The 19889-nt window shown below is 52.6% G+C and overlaps 1 protein-coding gene across 12 annotated transcripts in view; it reads left to right on the top strand.

The window, feature by feature from the left end:
- DOP1B (DOP1 leucine zipper like protein B) overlaps positions 1–19889 on the top strand; it is a 60967-nt gene that overhangs the window by 16107 nt on the left and 24971 nt on the right. For 8 of the 12 annotated variants that reach the window (XR_004973969.1, XR_004973971.1, XR_004973970.1 and 5 more), the window contains 14 exons: positions 2108–2297; positions 4030–4128; positions 4415–4538; positions 6257–6366; positions 6590–6704; positions 7763–7883; positions 9348–9467; positions 10886–10988; positions 12329–12520; positions 13868–14546; positions 16004–16275; positions 17261–17413; positions 18137–18237; positions 19388–19578. Coding sequence is in view for 9 of the 12 variants with exons in the window: in XM_036348831.1 (XP_036204724.1) it covers positions 2108–2297; positions 4030–4128; positions 4415–4538; positions 6257–6366; positions 6590–6704; positions 7763–7883; positions 9348–9467; positions 10886–10988; positions 12329–12520; positions 13868–14546; positions 16004–16275; positions 17261–17413; positions 18137–18237; positions 19388–19578 (2570 nt within the window). In the remaining 3 variants the exon portion in view is untranslated. Of the gene's footprint in view, positions 1–2107; positions 2298–4029; positions 4129–4414; positions 4539–6256; positions 6367–6589; positions 6795–7762; positions 7884–8036; positions 8151–9347; positions 9468–10885; positions 10989–12328; positions 12521–13867; positions 14547–16003; positions 16276–17260; positions 17414–18136; positions 18238–19387; positions 19579–19889 lie in introns of those variants that run through there. The other 4 variants (XM_036348833.1, XM_036348838.1, XM_036348837.1 and 1 more) reach the window with 4 other exon arrangements.

Below are 19889 nucleotides of genomic sequence, written 5' to 3'. Positions count from 1 at the left end.
AGGGCGTGAAAAGGTGATGCTTAGCAGGCTGGCTGGACGCTTTCAGCAGCACTTGGAGAAATTTGTGAAGCGGACACGGCAGGCGTTTCCGTCCCTGCTTCGGCGGGAGAGGGCAGACACCATTCAGACTGCGGAGTGTACACCGTGTCCCGCTTCTCTGGAGAGCTGATGGGGGGCTTTCCCACATGAATAGAGCAGGCAGCCTCTGCTCATGTGATCGCTTTCAGGGGCCACGTGCAGCCCGCCCGGGAGGCTTAGCAACCTCTGGCTGGCAGCAGTTTTCATGTGATTACACACCCACCACTCGTTCCACGCCAGTCCCTAGTCACCCCACCTTTGCCTTGGTGTGGGGGCTGCCCTGGGGTGGGGAGGGGGCGTGCAGGGGTGGAATCAAGGAATTGATCCAGGGTCTGCTAGCCAAGGGAACCAAGCAGTCAACGACGTGAGGGCAGGTCTAGTGACCAAGGGTGGTTTGAGTCACCAGGATCTGTGTGGGATTTGACAGCCCATCAGGAATGTAAGCCTGACCGTTTCCAGCTGTCACATGGAGTGGGCAGGTGCAGCTCTCCGTTCTGGTGGAGAATCACGTGTACTGTGGGTGGGGTCACTTGGATCCGCTGCCTTAGGAGGCAGTCTGGCTCCCTGCCATTTCAAAGCCTGACCACCATGCCCAGTGGCTGCCCATGGTGAGGTGAAAGGTCAAGGTCACAGAGGGGTCAGGGAGAGGACCTTTACCAGACTCTGTCTCTTGACTCCTAGACCCAGGCTCTTCCTAGAGGTTCTGGCTCATTCATGTTGACCAGCCAGGTGCATGTATGTCTGTGTGTGAAGTGCTTTTTCCATTGTCTGACATGAACACCAGTTCCCAAAATGGCCTGCATTTAAAAAATCTGTCAGAGTGGATGACAGAAGGGCATCAATAGTTGGGGTGTTTCTGTGTGTTCTCTTAGTTGAGAAATGGGGGTTCACTATTTTTTCCTTACACTGTGGTTTCTTGACATTGAACCCAGAGCGAGTAAAGCTGCATGGGCCACTGAGTAGATGGGCTGGGACAGGAAGCCAAGCCCAGTGTCTGCAGCCCCAGAAGTCGTTCAGTGCCAGCTCTCCGAGGGAGATGCTGGGCGCGCGTTCTAGAATCCCTGACCGGACGTCTGGGTACAGTAATTGAGGCGATCGCACAAGATGTTTTTGTCACTGTATCCCTGTCTGTTTGAGAGAGTTTGGCAGCTGTTTCTTCAAAGTTCTCCGGAATTGAGCCGACACCACCAGCAAGCACTGTGCGAGGACATGAGCGGGGTGTGGTGGGTCACGGTGTCATGTTGGCGGAAATGCAAGGGGGTGAGGTAGGCCGGGGCTCAGGCAGGCGGGTGACCCACAGTGTCGTGTTGCTGGTTAGAGAACCGGAGGAATGGGAATTTGGGCCAGTGTTAGGCCTTAGTGTTCACGCTGGCTTTCTAACCCCTGATGCCTGCACACTGATCCTGACCACATTCCTTTGTTAAGAGCCTGTGAGTAGCTGCATAGCTGCGGGGACCTAGTGCTGCAATGACCTTGACCCTGGTGCTGCGGTGACCTGGGTGCTGTGGTGACCTCGGTGCTGCGGTGACCTCGGTGCTGCGGTGACCCGGGTGCTGTGGTGACCTCGGTGCTGCGGTGACCTCGGTGCTGCGGTGACCCGGGTGCTGCGGTGACCTCGGTGCTGTGGTGACCCTGGTGCTGCAGTGACCTCGGTGCTGCGGTGACCCGGGTGCTGCGGTGACCCGGGTGCTGCGGTGACCCTGGTGCTGTGGTGACCTCGGTGCTGCGGTGACCTCGGTGCTACGGTGACCTGGGTGCTGCGGTGAACTGGGTGCTGCGGTGACAGGGGTGCTGCCACAACGTGGCCTGTCACATGCTGCCTGTAGGCCAGGACGCTGTAGCTCCCAGGAAGTGTGTGTTTTAGCAGATGCAGTGACAGTGGCAGGTGAGCAAACAGAAAGACGAGAGCAGCAGCTCAGAGAGTGCTTTCCACGGCCCGGAGAGCGAGCCGGGCTCTTCCTGGAGCAGCACCGCGAGGCGTGGGCACGTGGGGGAGGAGCCCTGAAACTCTGTGATCTCTTGTCCACAGGACAGACGCCCTGCTCCTGCGACTGTCCCTGGTGGTCGGCAAAGAGGTGTTCTACGCTGCCCTCTGGGGGAGTGTGCTGGCCAGCCCGGCCGTCCGCCTGCCCGCCTCGCTCTTTGTAGTCGGCCACATCAGCAGGGACTCGCCCGGCAAGGAGCAGAAGCACATGCTGGGGACGGACCACCAGCTCACGGTGGGTGCTGGCTTCTCGCTGGGGGTGGCGGCCGCTGGGCACGCAGTCCCGGGCTGTCACTGGGGCCACAGAGGGACGTCAGTGGAGTCCGAGTGTGTGTGAGGATGAGCAGCTGAGCTGGACGAGGTGGGGGTGTCCTCAGGTGCAAGGAACCCCAGGATGGCGGTGCCCGTTTTTAACACACGCATTGCAGTGTGTATATTCGGATGCGTGTTGTTCACAGGCGAGGGGCCCTGCAGGAGGCCCTGCTCTTCAGCAGACTGTTAGCGGTGACGTTCCCGAGAGCCTTGCACAGACTCTGCCGCTTTATAAAGCCCCGCTCGCCCCGGGAGGCTCCTCCTCTGGCCACCGCTGGGTCCCACCCCAGCCACATCTCTGGCTGCTCTCTAACCTAGACTGTCGGGGTTCCTCTGGTGCCCATCCCCTCCCCTTCGAGGACAGCTCTCTTCCCTGGCTGGGACACGCCTTCTCGGGACCTTAAAACAGGAACTTCCCGGGGCTTGGCCTCTTTTCCCAAACGCACCTGAGTGTTTAATGGCCTGCTGTGTAGCGCCACCTGGTGGTGCACCCACGCTTGGAACGGAAAACGTTGGCAATGGAATTCAGCTGTGAGAAAGGCAGCAGCTTGGTGTGAATTACTTACCCTGAGCCCCTTCCTCTTTGCAGCGTGGGGATAATAGGTCTTCCTCACGGGCCCTCTGAGGGTTCAGTGAAGAGACTGATGACACGCCCTGCACTGTGCTTAGCACCCGGAGAGCCTCATAAATACGTCCTCTCTCTGCTGCCCATTGGTACCGCACCTGTCTGTCTCTCTCCATGCTCACGGTCCTGCTCCAACTTCTGCAGTCTTGCTTCCAGACCACAGCATAACTTCTAACTGGTGTTTCTCCTTCCCATTCCCTACCCTTCCCCTCCCTTTCCATTACTAAGAGGCTTGCATAGCTTTGCTCATGTCTACACTATGTGAAAAATATCTGGCTTCTGTTGCCCAAAGTCTAAACTCTAGAGTGTTCTTAACAGTCTGCTCCCAACCCACCAAATACCTCACTCTCCCCTTCCGGCCCCCCACTCCCAGAGCCACCGCCCAGCCCAGCCTGGAAACTGGGTGGGATGCTGTGTTTGCTCCCGGGGTCCCCTCCTGCACTCGCTGCCCGCCCCTCTTCTCCAGAGGTCTCCACGGAGATGCTTCCTGCCTGTGAGCTTTCCCACAAAGCTTCCTGGTTTTTCCAGAATAAGGTCTCTCCCTCTCTGCTGAATTCTCCTAGCTTTTTATTGACATTGTCTTATACTCTGATCACCCACTCTGCAACTGTGCCACAGAAAAGACGCTCAAAACAGGTACTGAGTGGGTGTGGAGTCCTTTGGATACAATGAATGTCTTTGGAGTTTGAGTTTAGCCAGAAGTGTCTATTGGAACCTAAAGACATTCCTTTCTGGAGTCATAGAATTCGAGGTCTCAGAACCTGATTATGTGGTCCAAGCCCTCTGGCTCTGAGACGATGAGACAGCAGGACACCGTCTTCCTGTCCTGCCTCCCGACCTCACAGCCCCCAGCGTCTAGAGCTCGAACCCAGGCTTCCCATGTCTACACCTGTTGTTCTGCCCCTCATGCTTTCACAGGGCAGCTTCGAGTTCCCGGGAAAGTTACTTTCCTTTCTGTGACCAAAGAGTAGCTTGCAAATGACATGAAACGTCTTGGGAATGAAACATCTGTGTTGTGTATCGTTCATAGGTGAAGGCATTGTGCGCGTCACTGTTGGACTCCAATGTTCTGGTGCAGAGAAATACTCTGGAAATAGTTCTCTTCTTCTTCCCGCTGTACACCTGTCTGGTGAGTCGGTGTTATGAGGGAGGGGTCCCTGGTATTTCCGAGGAGGCGGTGGGCAGGGTCAACCTCAGTGTTGGTCTCGGGCGGTGAGCAGCTGCTCTGTGATCGCCATGGGCTCTCAGCCTCTGAAAGGTCCTTGTTCACATTTGTGAAGATGCTGATCACGTAGCAGCTGCTGTCCCCGGGCTCCTGGAGAACTGCCTTTTAGGAGGAAGCTCTGGAGACCAGTGAGGAAGGGCCGCGTGCCAGGAGGTCAGTCACTGACCTGACCGTCTTCCTGTCCTGCTAGGATTCCGAGGAGAGAGCCATCCCCCTGCTCAGACCCGACGTCGTGCGCATCCTGGCCGCCGCCGCCCAGACCCTGCTGCGGAGAGACATGTCTCTCAACAGACGGCTGTACGCGTGGCTGCTAGGTACTGCGACGCACAGCGACCGAAGTACAGGGAAACCTCCCGGGCGGACTGGTGGCAGAGACTTCCATCTGCTGGCACGTGTCTGAGGCCTCCCGTGCGGAGACATAACCCGGTGCCTGTGGCCCTGGGCGCCTGGGTCCTGCCGTCCCCACCGCACTCTGCCTGGTTGGCAGCTGTTACTTTAAAAACAGGGAGGTAACACATGAGATTTAAAAAATTCGAACCGAATTCCACTTTAAAAAGCTTGGAATACCGCGAAAACTGCCGCTAAACCTTATCCAAGTAGAGGCCATTGCTATGGAGAAGTTCCATAGGGCGAGGCTGTGAGAAAAGCCGCAGACGTGGACTGCGTGTGAAAGGCGGTTCTGCGCAGATGGGAGTGCGTGTGGCCTGAGATGTTCGGGAGACGCCTGGATAACAGCGCGTGCGCACCCAGGGCGGTGCTGCTGTGCCTCGCAGCCTGTGAACTGTAGGAAAGGAGCCCTTGACTGTTGCCGGCAGTTCACAGGGACGGGGTCCAGGAAGTCACAGGCTGAGACTCATGATTTTAAAGACTTCATTTTTCTTGAGCAGTTTTAGGCTCCCAGCAAAATTAGGAGGAAGGGACAGAGGCTTCCCATACACCCCCTGTTCCCACCCAGGCACCACCTCCCCATCGTCAGCGTGCCCCCCAGGGAGGTACATCTGTCACCGTTAATGAGCCTATGGTGGCATGTGTCATCTCCCAGAGTCCGTAGCACCCATTAGGGCTCGCTTTTGGTGTAGTAACATACGGTGGGTTTGGACAAATATCTGATGACATGTATCCACCAACGTGGTATCATACAGAGTAGTTATTAACCCCCAACACATAGACCTTACCACACCACAGCCAGAAAGTCCCTGACCTTTTCTTCCCTCTCCCCTGGTTATGAAAGTCTCAGAAGTCATTGCGTGGAAGCTTGTGAAGGATTTCACTGTGAATCTTTTTTTTTTTTTTTTTAATCTATTTTATTGATTTTTTACAGAGAGGAAGGGAGAGGGATAGAGAGCCAGAAACATCGATGAGAGAAACATCGATCAGCTGCCTCCTGCACACCCCCTACTGGGGATGTGCCCGCAACCAAAGTACATGCCCTTGACCGGAATCAAACCTGGGACCCTTCAGTCCACAGGCCGACGCTCTATCCACTGAGCCAAACCGGTTAGGGCTCACTGTGAATCTTTAAGCATTTTTATCAAAAGGATGGTTTTGTTCAGTGCATCCCTCCCTCTAGTGGGGCTGGTCCCGCTGTGTCCTGCCGCAGCCCCAGGAGCTTCAGGTTCTTTGATTGTCCCACGAGGACGCTGCTCCTCGCTCTGCGGACCTCTCAGACCTGCCCAGGGTTCAGAAGGACGCACAGATGAGAATGCCTTGATGTCATGTGATGGTGTCCAAATAAACACTGGTTTTAAAAAATGATACTCCTTTAGACCCTGGTAATCACTCCTGTCAAACACAATCGGGCTGAATTCGTGGGACAAACCGAATTGATGCCCATTGAGATGTAATTCTGTCTGTCCGACCCTTAGCTCTCCACCGTCGGGAGGGCGGTCGTGTGCCTTGTCTTGGGGATCTGGTTTGTGTTCTGTCGGAGGAATTTTATCTTTAGAAATATTGTAGCATGAGACCTTTGCACAGGCTGATGCTCTTTCTGTGTGCAGATCTCTTCAAGCTCATGACGCTTGTTTGTTCACAGGTTCAGACATCAAAGGAAATACCGTCATGCCAGAATCCGAAACCTCAAGTTCTTACCAAGACCAGTCCTCGTATTTTTTTGAAAAATATTCCAAGGACCTTCTAGTTGAGGTAAAGGAGCATTTCTGGGAAGTCAACCCCCATTCCTGACCATGCACTTCAGAATGTTTCTCTGCGGGACCTCAGAGTAGGCGCCGGGCGCGTTGCTGGCGCCCGGTCAGGAGCACTTGTGTCCTCAGCGCTGCACACCCGGTTTCCTTTCTGTCCCAGAACCGCCAGTCATGTCATGCGCCACGGTATACAGTGTCCTCACATGTGGCTTTCAAAAACACAGGGTCTGGCTGAGCTGCTGCACCAGGAGTTCTCAGACGCCGACGCAGAGGAACGCCACGCTGCGTACCTGAGGCCCTTCCGCATCCTCACCAGCCTGCTGGACAAGCCGGAAATAGGTACTGTTAGAAACGGGAATTAAACACGGCGAGAGGAAGTCAGCACTCCCTTCAAATAGAAGTTAACCTTTGGAATTTCAGAATCTTGAAGTACGTTACTCGTGTTATGGGGTTCCGGTATCCTATCTGGGCACCTCTTAAAAGCCTCACACGGAGGTTTGGACATTTGTGTTAGGAAGAGCCTTTGAGCTCCTGTGCGTGTCGCGTGGGTGCCTGCCGAGCACTCACAGCGCCGACTTTGTAAGAACAGGTCTTCCTCAAACATCAGACTTCAGATGAGCTTCGGTTTTATTTTCAAGAAAGGTGCTGGCCAGCAGGGCTCGGTGGTTGAGCATTGACCTATGAACCAGAAGGTCAGGGTTCTATTCCAGTCAGGGCACATGTCTGGGTTGCAGACTCGATCCCCAGTAGGGCACATGCAGGAGGCAGCCCATCAATGATTTTCTCAATTGATATTTCTCTCTCTTCCTCTCCCTCTCTGAAATCAATAAAAAAAAAAGTTTTTTTAAAAAAATAAATGAATAAAACATTGCGCATACTTAACCAATGTCACCAAATAAATTCAGTAACAATTTTTAACAATACAAGAGAGCTCAGGACAAGGAAAACAAAACAAAACATTATGCATGCGCCGTGCTCCACCCAGCAGAATCTGGCTTGATGTTACTTGAACTCCGCCTCAGTCCTCTTACCTGTAATCAGGACATCAACTTAGCACCTGGTCATGCGGCTGCTGTGAGGATTAAATAAGTTCATAGACATAAAAGGCTTAGAGCAGTGTCCAGCACGCAGTAAGCTCTACAAAAATATTGGCCATTTTCAGGGGTGCTCATCCCCAGCTAACGCTGTCATTGCTACACTTTAAGTAAGTTTTTGAGCATTTTAAACGGTATAAATCATCTGTATATAGAGTTACTCTATGCCAAGCATGTCAGACTCACGGCCAGAGCCACATGCCATGAGTTTGACATGCTTGCTCGATACATTTCGTGTGTATCTTTTACTGACTTACAAATGGGTTGTTAACCTTTCTCTGGCCATTTTGCTTTTCATTGCAGGGCCTCAGGTGGTTGGGGATTTGTTTCTCGAAGTCATCCGGGCCTTTTATTCCTACTGCAGAGACGCGCTTGGCTCCGATCTCCAGCTTAGCTACACGCAGAGTGGGAGTCTGCTGACCAGGTCTGGGCTGGGCCTCCCACTTCCCCCTCTTCCTCCCTCCCAAATGCCGTGATTTCACTTCTGTTGTTTACCATACATTGTGCAGATCTGGGACAGGAGATGCAGCCTAGGTCATCGTGACGATGAGTCGGTCCACGTGAAGTGACTGACCTGAATTCGGGAGGAGTCTAAAGGGGGTTTCATCTTATCCCTGCCCTAACCTGGGAAGCACAGACCGTATTTATTGGTCAAGTATGAGGAGTGGTCAATGGAGGCAGGCGGATCTAGGTGACCCAGCAGTGACTTACAGGGGGGAGGCTGGTGGGGAAGGCCATGAAGGGGAGCCGGGGACATGAGTCTTCAGGAGATGAGGAGTTTTGGGGGTCAAGGTACAGGCTTCCCAGGCCACGTGCTCCAGGACCCTGAGGGCGGAGGGAGGGGAGGATTTGGGAGACAGCAGACATGTTGACCCGAAGTGTCTGGTTATCTATCAGCCCTATGTTTTGTTTTTCTTCTTTTTTTCCTTCTGTTTTTGTTCTTTTTAAGATAGTTCAACCTCTTGTTACTTTACTCTTGATATAATTTCCTTCTGCCTGAATTGGCACTGGGTATATTGAAAATTTAAATCGATTGAAAGATTTTTCTGGGTTTTTTTTTTTTTTTTTATATATTTTATTGATTTTTTACAGAGAGGAAGGGAGAGAGATAGAGAGCTAGAAACATCGATCAGCTGCCTCCTGCACATCTCCCACTGGGGATGTGCCCGCAACCCAGGTACATGCCCTTGACCGGAATCGAACCTGGGACCTTTCAGTCCGCAGGCTGACGCTCTATCCACTGAGCCAGACCGGTTTTGGCGATTTTTCTGGTTTTTTAATTGTCAGTGTACCAATAATTCTTAGCGTTTGCTTTATTTTTCCCCGAGTAGTTTATTGTTTTTCTGAATGTGAAAACAGTACATGCCCATTGTAGAATATAACAGTACTCGAAGATATCGAACCGTGATCTCCTGGTTCCTAGGCCGATGATCAACCACTGAGGCGCTTTTCAGTATTTTTAATGACCTTGCAGTGTATCCTGTGTGCAAAGCTTTGTGTGGGGTAAATCCCCAGAGTCAATTTCTGAGTCAGAAGATGCACTTTTAAGTGTCAGCCAGATGTCCCCCCTGCGGGATTGTGCCATGTTATTTCAACAGGAGAGTATCTCATTGCCTACGGTGGGACTAAAACTGGTTTTCTACACCCCCCCCCCTTTTTTTTTTACGAAAGCTCTTAAGCTTATTTCTAAGAGACTGTGCCGACATAGTGAGTGTTTAGGGTGGCATTGTACATGCTCTTTCCTATAGAAGAACAGTGAGTAGCATTTTTATCTTAAACCACGTTTGTCGGTCTCTAGAAATAAGTTGTGAATGCTAAAGTGAATTTGTTTTCCAGATGTGGTGCTCTTGTCATAGATATATTTACAAGTATCCCTCTCCCTTTACAGTACAATCAAAGAAAACAGAAATGCTTCTGAGATTGTTAAAACGGTGAATTTGCTGATCACTTCCCTCAGCACAGACTTTCTCTGGGACTACATGACGAGGCGTTTTGAGGATTGCTTTAGGTGAGTGTCCAGTTCAGGATAATGAGCATTCCGGAAGGAGCAGAGGGTTTCATGGTTTCATAGCTGCTTATTGTGCTCAGATGACATGTAACGGGATAAAGTTGGGTGGTTTCTGCTGAGTACACGATTGGAAAGAATTCACTTAAGATTATAATAGAATAAAAGACATTGCCATTAAGAAGGTTCCCTTTGCCCTAACCAGTTTGGCTCAATGGATAGAGCGTCGGCCTGCGGACTCAAGGGTCCCAGGTTCGATTCCGGTCAAGGGCATGAACCTTGGTTGCAGGCACATCCCTGGTGGGTAGTGTGCAGGAGGCAGCTGATCGATCTTTCTCTCTCATTGATGTTTCTAACTCTCTATCCCTCTCCCTTCCTCTCTGTAAAAAATCAATAAAATATATATTTTTTTTTTAAAAAAAGAAGACGGTTCCCTTCATCTTTGCCACACAATTCTGGAGCCTCTCCATTTATTAAAGTCGAAGTACAGAAACCCCCTCAGTCCCCCCTCCCACTCCCCGTGCATCCCCTAGTTGCTCTGATAAATCCGCTTTCCTCGCACAGCCTTCTGGAGGCTTGATCTGTGAAGGAAGCTTGGCTTTGTGGCTCTGTGACTGGACTCAGTGTTTGATCATCAGTCTCCTTAAGTCCCTACTGAAATCAGTGGCTAACTAGTCAGATAAAATCATTCATTTTTCAGCTACTGTAGTCAGCTTCATGTCACTCTGAATCTGGTGAATTACAGCAGCTCAGAATCTCGGGTGGTGGTGACCTCCGGGGAGTAGCGAGTGGACAGGTGTCCAGCCTGCGCCAGGCTCCAGCCAGGCTCCTCCCCTGGAGCAGGCCTCTGGGCTGGGCTGGGAGCCTGGAATGGTTGCTGTTGACAGTGTTCCAGATCTCTGGGTGTGGATCCCATGTGGGTAGGAACCACCCTTATCCAAACTGATGACACTCACATCAACATGAACCTGTTTTTGGAGACAAGCAGATTCAAGACACTTATTTATTTTTATTTTTTATCCTCCCCCGAGGATATTTTTTTATTGATTTTTGGAGAGAGTGGAAGGGAGGGGGAGAGACATCAATGTGAGAGAGAAGACACATCGATTGGTTGCCTCCTGCGTGTGCCCTGACCAGGGTCAAGGATCGAGCCTGCACCTGAGGTATATGACCTTGACCACAGTCAACCCCAGGACCCTTCAGTTCAAGGGCTGATGCTCTGTCCACTGACCCAAACCAGCTGGGGCTCAAGGCTCTTCTCGATACTTCTCTGTGTTCGAAAGTTTTAGGCACCAAAGCTTAAGGATTGGCACTATAGAAACTACATTTCATTATGTTTGAAATAGAATAAGTAGTTTTATTGAAAATTAAAGAAATGTTAGAAAGACTTGATCTGTTTTTCTCTCCTGGGACTTCCGTAGACCAGCGAAGCCGAGGCCCACTGTGGAGAAGAGCGTCAGCCCTGCCCCCACAGTCTCGGAGCTCTGCACCCTCCTCGTGTTCCTGCTGGACGTCATTCCCCTGGTAAGGGCCTTTGCTGGGGAGGGATGGCTCAGCGCTTGCTGTTACGTTTTTATTTTTATTTCTTACATTGATTTGTGCAGAGAGGAAGGGAGAGAAAGAGAAACATCGATCAGTTGCCTCCTGCACACACCCTGACCAGGGGTCAAACCTGCCACCTGGGTATATGCCCTGACTGGGAGTAGAACCACCACTCTTTGTTGTAGGGGACGATGCTCTAACCACTGAGCAACACTGGCCAGAGTTCTATGACATTTTCATTAGTATTATTGGCCTGTTTAACAAACCTGCTACATTTTATGTCTTATTTTATTTATTTATTTTTTTCTATGTATATACCTTTATTGATTTCAGAGAGGGAGAGGGAGAGGGAGAGAGAGATGGAAACATCAATGATGAGAATAATTGATCAGCTGCCTCCTGCTCATTGAGCCTACAACCCGGGCATGTGCCCTTGACTAGAATCAAATCCAGGACCCTTCAATCCATAGGCAGACACTCTATCCACTGAGCCAAACCGGCTAGGGCACAGCTAATTTTTTAAAATGACAGTTAATATGTTGGGGTCCATCCCCAGCAGGTCCAGGGGTTCCCAAAGGTGTGGACGGAGTCGGCGAAGAAGGAATGACATGGAAGCAGTGTTCAGTTGATCAGCATAGAGAGGTTCTCTAGTCAGGTTCTGTCCTTATGTCTTTTTTTTTTTTTTAATTTTTTATTATATTTTATTGACTTTTTACAGAGAGGAGGGGATAGGGATAGAGAGTTAGAAACATCGATGAGAGAGACATCGATCAGCTGCCTCCTGCACACACTCCCCACTGGGCATGTGCCCACTGCCCGCAACCCAGGTACATGCCCTTGACCGGAATCGAACCTGGGACCCTTGAGTCCACAGGCCGACGCTCCATCCACTGAGCCAAACTGGTCAGGGCCTTATGTCTTATTTTAAAGGGGTTGTAACGTTGGAGCCAGCTTTAAGGGGGCTGAGCTGACGTCATGTAAGCGATGGTGAACTGGGCGTCACGCTGTTTCAGGAGTGGGAGTGAATGTATTTCCTACTTACACTTCTGTAGTTGGCCAGTTTCCCCAAGGAAGCTAGTCGCCTCGATGCAGAAATAAACGTGGCCGTGGTTTCCCATTAGAAAGGGGAAAGCCACTTGAAAGGAGGAGACAGAGTCCATGATTTGTCCAGATCAGAAAGAAACTGTTTTGTTTCCTGATTTAGGAGTTAACATGAAGCTTCCTTATGCTCTAGAAAAAACGGATCTAAGAAGCGTCATGAGGTGCATTTTTTCCCTTGATTTAAGCCGAACCACGTTCATTAACCCGTGTCTGCTTCCCAGGAGCTGTACTCTGAGGTGCAGACCCAGTACCTCCCGCAGGTGCTCGCCTGCCTGGTGCAGCCTCTGGCCGAGAACATGGAGGCTTTGAGCTTGCCCGAGCTCACGCACGCCCTGAAGGCGTGTTTCAAGGTGCTCAGCAAGGTGCAGATGCCGCCTTCCTACCTGGATGCAGAGGCCATGAGCGAAAACTCGGTACGTGCCAGGAGCGGCCAAAATGGTCCTGAGTCGGAAGGAGCTTGTGCCTTCCTGGGAGCAGAAAGAAATTCAGGGCCAGTTAGCATAGGTAGGACTGGGCGATCTATAAGGAACATCTACAATACGCTTTTCAGATCCTCACTCTGTGGAAGTTCTTAGCACGGACGGTAACCCCCGCCCCTTGCCCACAGGATGAGCTGTGTGAGGGACTGGAGTCTCAGCCCACAGACTAGGTACCAACTGCTGCCTCGGTTGCAAAGTTAGTCCTTATTTTCCCCAAAAGTTATGGCAGATCATCTGCTTAAACTGGGGCAGAGGCTCTGCTCTAGCTGTTGGAGAAAAATGTTCTAAAAATGACTTAAGATATAAATTTAAGTATGTGCAGTCTACAAATTTCAGTCTTCCCTAGAAAGCACCATAGGTTATATGCTGAGGAATTTTAAAATTAATGTAGTATTACCTAAGTAACAGTATAAGAAAAGAGGTTGGTTCATTGAAGGTTGATGTTTCATTCCTCTGGAAAGCCACACAAACACAGCAAGTCTTTGAACGGCATCATTTTGTTATAACAATGAGATGCCATGGGAACTTGACTCCTGTTTATATCAGTTAGTCTCTGATAAATCGCTTTCTTTTTACATCATTTTGTTTAAAGTTGCAAAATGTATTGACATTAAGTGAGGACTTACTATACACATACATATGTGTGGATGTGTTTATATGTGTTATGTGTACGTGTGTATGAAAACTTTATTCTAGCTTTCTCCTCTTATTTTATTTCTTCATGTCTTTATTTTACCCTCAGCCCAATTTCATCATTCATATTTTTAAATCTGTCAAACTGTTTTTAACTACGTTTTTTTTTAAAATATATTTTATTGATTTTTTTACCAAGAGGAAGGGAGAGGGATAGAGAGTTAGAAACATCGATGAGAGAGAAACATTGATCGGCTGCCTCCTGCACACCTCTTACTGGGGATGTGCCCGCAACCAAGGTACATGCCCTTGACTGGAATCGAACCTGGGACCCTTGAGTCCACAGGCCGATGCTCTATCCACTGAGCCAAGCCGGTTGGGGCATTAACTACGTTTTTTTAAATGCTGAAGAATCTAAATAAATAACCTGGAGAGCATGGCGGTCTGTCTGCCTGTCCTGGGGCCTGCGCCTCTGCCCGGCCGGTGTGCCGTCTTCACTGTGTTATACACCATGCACAGGGGTCCTCTTGGTGTAGAGAATTCTGATTTTAAAACCAGGAAGAGTACATTTACGGTTTGCCTAATTCGGCTGATAGTTGAACCGCCTGGTCTTACAAGATGCACATTATAAACTTCCGTTTTTTGCAGAGTCCGGTAAAAGGTGAAAATGACCTAATTTTAGACACAAAGGCTGTAATCGCAGGTGATGAAGATGCTTCATTTCCTGCACTGAAGTCTGAGGACAGCGGGATCGGGCTCAGTGCGTCGTCGCCAGAGCTCTCGGAGCACCTGCGGGTCCCCAGAGTCTCCCCGGAAAGAGATGACGTCTGGAAGACGGGCGGGAGTATGCAGAGGACGTTCTTTTGCCTCCAAGAGCTGATTGACAACTTTGCGCACAAGAACATCTTTGGGGTCCAGCTGACGGCGTCCGGAGAGGAAAGCAGGGCCGTGGAGCCCACAGGCCAGCGGGACGGGGGCGAGCCGCGGGCCCCAGAGCCCAGCCCCCGCGGCAGGAAGAACTCGTGGGACGCCAGGCCCATCAGCGTGCCCCAGTTTAAGCAGATGCTCTCAGACTGGTTCACAGTTCGAGGGTCTCCATTTAAGACCAAAAATGTGGAGCCACCATCACCTTTGCCCAGCAGCCCTGGCCAGACAAAGGGAGACTGGGCCGTGGACCAGGTGGTCCCTGACCTGGGCGGCTCCAGCGAGGCCTGCAGGGAGGCCTTTGCTGCCGCCTGCCACCTGCTGCTGGACTGCGCCACCTTCCCCATCTACCTGTCCGAGGAGGAGACGGAACGGCTCTGGGAGACGCTCTTCCAGCCCCCCGGTGAGTGGGTGGCCCGAGGGGGCCCCTCTTGGGGATCGTGGTACTTAGGCGGTTGATGTCTCAGAGGAGCAGGGATCATGTCATCCAGGGAGGAATTAGGCCACACTCACTTCCTCCCGTAGTTTCTGATTAGTTGTATGTGCAGGGCTGGAACATGGAAGTGTTTGATGGCCAGTAGAGTATTTCATGAGAGCTGGTGTTAAAGATTTATGCATTCGTCCACAAGGGCCGCCACGAAAAATTGCCACAAACAAGCGGCTTAAGCAACAGAAACATGTTCTCTCCAGTCCTGAGGCCAGAGTCTGAGCTCCGGGTGTGGGCAGGGCCCGCTGCCCCGCACTCTGGGGAAGGCTGTGCTCCCGTCTCCCCTCGCTTCTGCCGTGCAGCATTGTAGCTCCAGTCTTCACATGGTTCTCCCTGTGTGCCCGCCTGTGTTGAGGTCTCCCTCTCTTAAAGACACCTGCTTTATTGGGTTGGGGCCAGGCTGCTGTGATCCCACTGTAATAATTATATAATGGGTTAGGACTTCAATATCGAATATTTGGGGGACACAGTTCAACCCATAGCAGGCAGTGTCTGGGCTCAGGCGCCCTAACGAAATACCATGGACTGAGCAGCTTAAACACTGGAACTTGATCTCCTCACAGTTCTGGGGCTGGAAGTCCGAGATGAGGGTGTCAGCATAGTTGGTTCCTGGTGACGTCGCCCCCTGATGACAGACAGCCACCGTCTCACTCAGGCTCACATCCTGGGGGGTCTCTGATGTCCCATCTGAAGGCCCTGCACTCAGGCCCTCATCCAAACCCAGGGACCTCCCAAGGCTCCACCTCCAGACCATCCCACCAGAGGCTGGGCCTCCACATGACTCTGGACAGGTCTCACTCCGTCCATAGCAGGCAGAGAGTACTTTAAACAAAGGGGGTTGAGGGGGGAGGGATAGAGGAGAAGGTGGGGAACAAAGTGATTAGGTGGTGGGAATGAACATAGGGCAGGGCTCTCTGTCTAAGTCATTACCTTAACTTCCGCACCCTTGGTCTCCTGGCGCCAGCCGCCAGTGGCACAGACCTGGATGGAGAATTGGTCCCTCCATCTGTTTCTGCCCTTTTCAAGGCAATGCCATGTGCCCTGCCACCAGGAGAGCCCTGGGAAAACAATTTGAACCCAAACGTGTGAATTTTACTTCATGTAGATTAAGCAAGAATTTCACTGTATCTAAGTCTTTAAAGAAAACAGACATTTTGAATCATCTCAAAGCCCTGAGGTCGAGGGCAAACGATTTGACGAGTGTATGAAAGCAGACGCGGTCTCTCTCACCCTCTGGCCGGAGTGCTGCCTGCAGCCAGGTCACCACCGGAGGCCAGGAGGCCTCCCGATCACAGGGTGTTAGAGGCTGCGCGTCTGAGCACTGTTCTCGGGTACTTTTGCTTGTTCCCACCCTGTGGTTGGCTTCCTTCCAGGGGCCGGCGAGTCCAGTTTTCCCGCGTGGCTGAGATCCCTCATGACCATTTGCTGCTGTGGGACTGACTGCTACCTCCAGAATGTGGCCATCTCCACGCTGCTGGAAGTGATAAACCACTCCCAGTCCCTCGCCCTTGTCATCGAGGACAAGATGAGGCGCTATAAAAGCTCTGGGTACAGCCCGTTTTTCGGCAAGCTGCAGATGGTGACGGTGCCTCCCATCGCCCCAGGAATCCTGAAGGTCATCGCCGAGAAAACGGACTTCTATCAGGTATTTCCCGCCGGAGAGCGGTGGGCGGGACCTGGGTCCTCCTCTCGGACCATGTGCAGAAAGCTGTCCCCAGGGCTGTGGCCGCTCTGGTGACACCAGATTAGGACTGTGCCCGCCGTGGGCTCCTGGCATAGGGTCTGGCCCTGGAGTGAGTTTCCAGTACCAGCAGTTTAGCTGTAACTTGATCATGGGAAACCACATTCCCGTAGGTCAGAAATAAGTCCTGGGGAGGGCCATGCGCCAGGCAGTGATCAATGTGCTCTGTGCAGAGAAGACAGCTTTGTCACATGGAAACAGATGGACCAAAAACGTTCTTTTATCTGAGTTGTCCCTAAAACACCATAATCTAGGAGACGTCCTCTCCATGACCTGGAAGAATGCCTTCAGATAGCCTCCTTCCGGATGTGGGGACCCACCTGCTTTGGAGCTGCACCCCATTGGGGCGGGTGCTCCCTGGACTCGGGGAGGAGCTGCAGCTGGCCCTTGGCCCTGCTGTGTACAGAGCTGAGGTCAGGGCTGGGAGACGGAGGACTCACGTGGGATGCAATTTGGGTCCTGGCAGGGAGCCAGGCATCGGCCGCGGCTCTGTCCACAGCAGTGGGAACAGGCAGGTTTGTGGCAGTGAAGACGAAAGGCGATCAGAGCGCACCCTGGGTGGGAGGTGCTGGGTGGCCCTCACAGCGGTGGCCGAGGGCGTGTCTCTGGAGCACCGGCGCCGGCAGGCTTGGTTTGTGCTCGTTGACCCGTAGGTTCGTGCTCCCAGCTGACCCCTCTCTGAAGCTGAGGGTCTCAGCTGGTGGCAAGCTCCACGTGTAGCCCGCATCGTGGCCTGTGCAGGGTGACTTCTGCTGGGCTTCCTGGTTGGATTTGTTTTGTTTGTTGACAATGTTTCTTTGTTAAGGATTCTCACATAGCAAATGTAGGCAGAAGCCAGGACCTTGGTACCAGGACTGGACTTGTTCACACCATGTCCCCTTTGTCCCAGAGGGTGGCTCGTGTGCTGTGGAACCAGCTGAACCAGGAGACCCGGGAGCACCACGTCACCTGCGTGGAGCTGTTCTACCGGCTGCACTGCCTGGCCCCGACGGCCAGCATCTGCGAGGACATCATCTGCCACGCCCTCCTGGACCCCGACAAGGCGAGTCTGCAGCCCCAGCCTCCCTCCTCCGAGGGTCCCACTGCTGGGCAGCCTGTCACTCACGGGCCCAGGGCAGGCTGTATGGATTCAGCGGGGGTCATTCTGGGGCCGGTGGACATACTGGTTAGTGAGCAGAAGTGCTAGGGATATCGGGACTAGAAGGTCTCCCGCCGCACGAGCTCTCACCTTTGGAGTCCCCAAAACATGGTTGTGTCTACCTCAGGGCTCCCCAGGGAAATCTGCCCAGACTGCCTTTGTGTTTGCGGACATCTAGGTGCCTGTGGGCTGTAGGTGCCTGTGGGTCTGTAGGTGCCTGCGCTGCTAGAAGTGCTGGCACAGGAGGCCGCCGAGAGGAGGCATCGGCCCCGCAGCCCTGGCTGTCCTCACAGTGCAGTGGTGTCCTGTGCTCTGAGCCATGGGCCTGTCACTTCCCAGGGAAGGGCATGAGCCCCACTCTCCTGTTTCCCTGCCACCACAGGGCTCCCTGTGGCCCTGGGCAGAGGCGAGTGCCGCGCTGGACTGTGTGCTTTACTGACAGCGCATAGTGTTACAGGGAGCGAGGGGAGAGGGGCAGGGCGGGCACCAGGCAGGGACCTCCTGCCCCTGCGGCACTGCCCTCCTGCCCCTGAGCTGTCTTTTGCTTCTCAATTGGGTTTCATGCGACTAAGAACAGCGTCCTGCTGGGAAACCAGGCTCCTCAAGCTCGTTTATTTCCTAATCAAGGGAACCAGATTGGAGGCTCTGTTCAGATTTTCTGTCCTCTGGCACCTGACGCGGGAGATCCAGGGCAGCCGAGTGACATCACACAACCGCTCCTTCGACAGGTGAGGCTGTCTTCCTCATCATTGACCCACAGGCAGAAGGCACTTTGCAGGGTTCCCGGTCAGCGTGCTGGGCTGGGGAAGGGAGATGCGTGACTCGGACCACCTGACTTCACATTCCTGCTACACAGCAGCCGCTCTCAGGATCCCCTAAGTGGCTTCAGGCTGGACACACGTGAATAGAGACATGGTGGGGATTTCCCTGCTGTGGTTGAGGAGGAAGGAGACTCGGGTGCGAGTCACTGGGGGGGCTGTCAGAGCGTGCCCCGGGGGGGGGGGATGGAGAAGGTCTAGTTCTCGATTGGAGTGGCGGCCACGCTGCGTGTAGTTACTTGTAAAGCCATCAACTCCTTAAGATGTGAACTGATTGCAGGTACATTATAACCCACGTTGTTTTCTGACCCTCCCTTGTTCCCGAAACTCTAGGTGTGGGGGCAGATACAGCCTTCCTGGCAGCTCATTGCACTGCCTGGGGGTTTAACCGATTGGGCCGAGGCCTGGAGATCAGAACTTCGTTTGTTTGTTTATTTTTAATATATATATATATTTTTAAATATATTTTATTGATTTCTTACAGAGAGGAAGGGAGAGGGATAGAGAGCTAGAAACATCGATGAGGGAGAAACATCAATCAGCTGCCTCCTGCACACTCTGCACTGGGGATGTGCCCGCAACCAAGGTACATGGCCTTGACCGGAATCAAACGAACCTGGGACCCTTCAGTCCGAAGGCCGACGCTCTATCCACTGAGCCAAACTGGCCAGGGCTGTTTATTTTTAATATATTTTTATTGATTTCTGAGAGGAAGAGAGAGGGAGAGAATGATAGAAACATCAGTGATGTGAGAGAGTCATTGATTGGCTGCCCCCTGTATTCCCCTACTGGGGATCAAGCCTGCAACCTGGGCATGTGCCCTGACTGGGAATTGAACTGTGACCTCCTGGTTCCTAGGTCAATGCTTAACCACTGAGCCACACCAGCCAGGCCTGGGGATCTGGACTTTAAAAGCTCCCATGCTGATTCCAGCATGAAGCCAGTGTTTAAATCCCAGGTCCTCGTTTGCTGGGGCCCACAGCCCGGCGTGGGTGAGCTCCCTGGGGGTGTCCCGCACATGGTACTGCATGCCAACCTCAGGATGCACTTCCCCCCGCAGGTCCCTGTTCGTGGTGCTGGACAGCCTGACCTGCACGGACGGCGCCATCGGTGCGGCGGCCCAGGGCTGGCTGGTGCGGGCACTGTCTCTCGGGGACGTGGCACGCATCCTTGAGCCCTTGCTCCTGCTGCTGCTCCAGCCCAAAACCCAGCGGACTTCCATTCACTGCCTCAAGCAGGAGAACTCGGCGGGTGAGCTCCCCATGCCAGGCAGCCGGGCCAGCTGTGTCCCCAGGGTGCCCCGGGCCAGGGAGGGTGGGAAGGGCGTTGGACGCTGCTGCCCGCCGTGACAGTTAAGGCACTTAGACCCACTTTGTGATTTTGCCAGATTCAAACAGTGTGAAGGTACTTTGTAAACGTGTGGGGATCGAGCCTGCAACCCAGGCATGTGCCCTGGCCGGGAATTGATCCTCCTGGTTCATAGGTTGATGTTCAACTACTGAGCCACAACCAGCCAGGCTGATTGCTCGAACAGTTTAAAAGACCTGTTCACTTTACTTGTC

The sequence above is a fragment of the Myotis myotis genome, unplaced genomic scaffold, assembly GCF_014108235.1.
Source record: "Myotis myotis isolate mMyoMyo1 unplaced genomic scaffold, mMyoMyo1.p scaffold_m19_p_2, whole genome shotgun sequence".
NCBI lineage: Eukaryota > Metazoa > Chordata > Mammalia > Chiroptera > Vespertilionidae > Myotis > Myotis myotis.
Note: the sequence above shows the minus strand (reverse complement) of the source record. Positions and strands in the feature narration are given on the sequence as shown.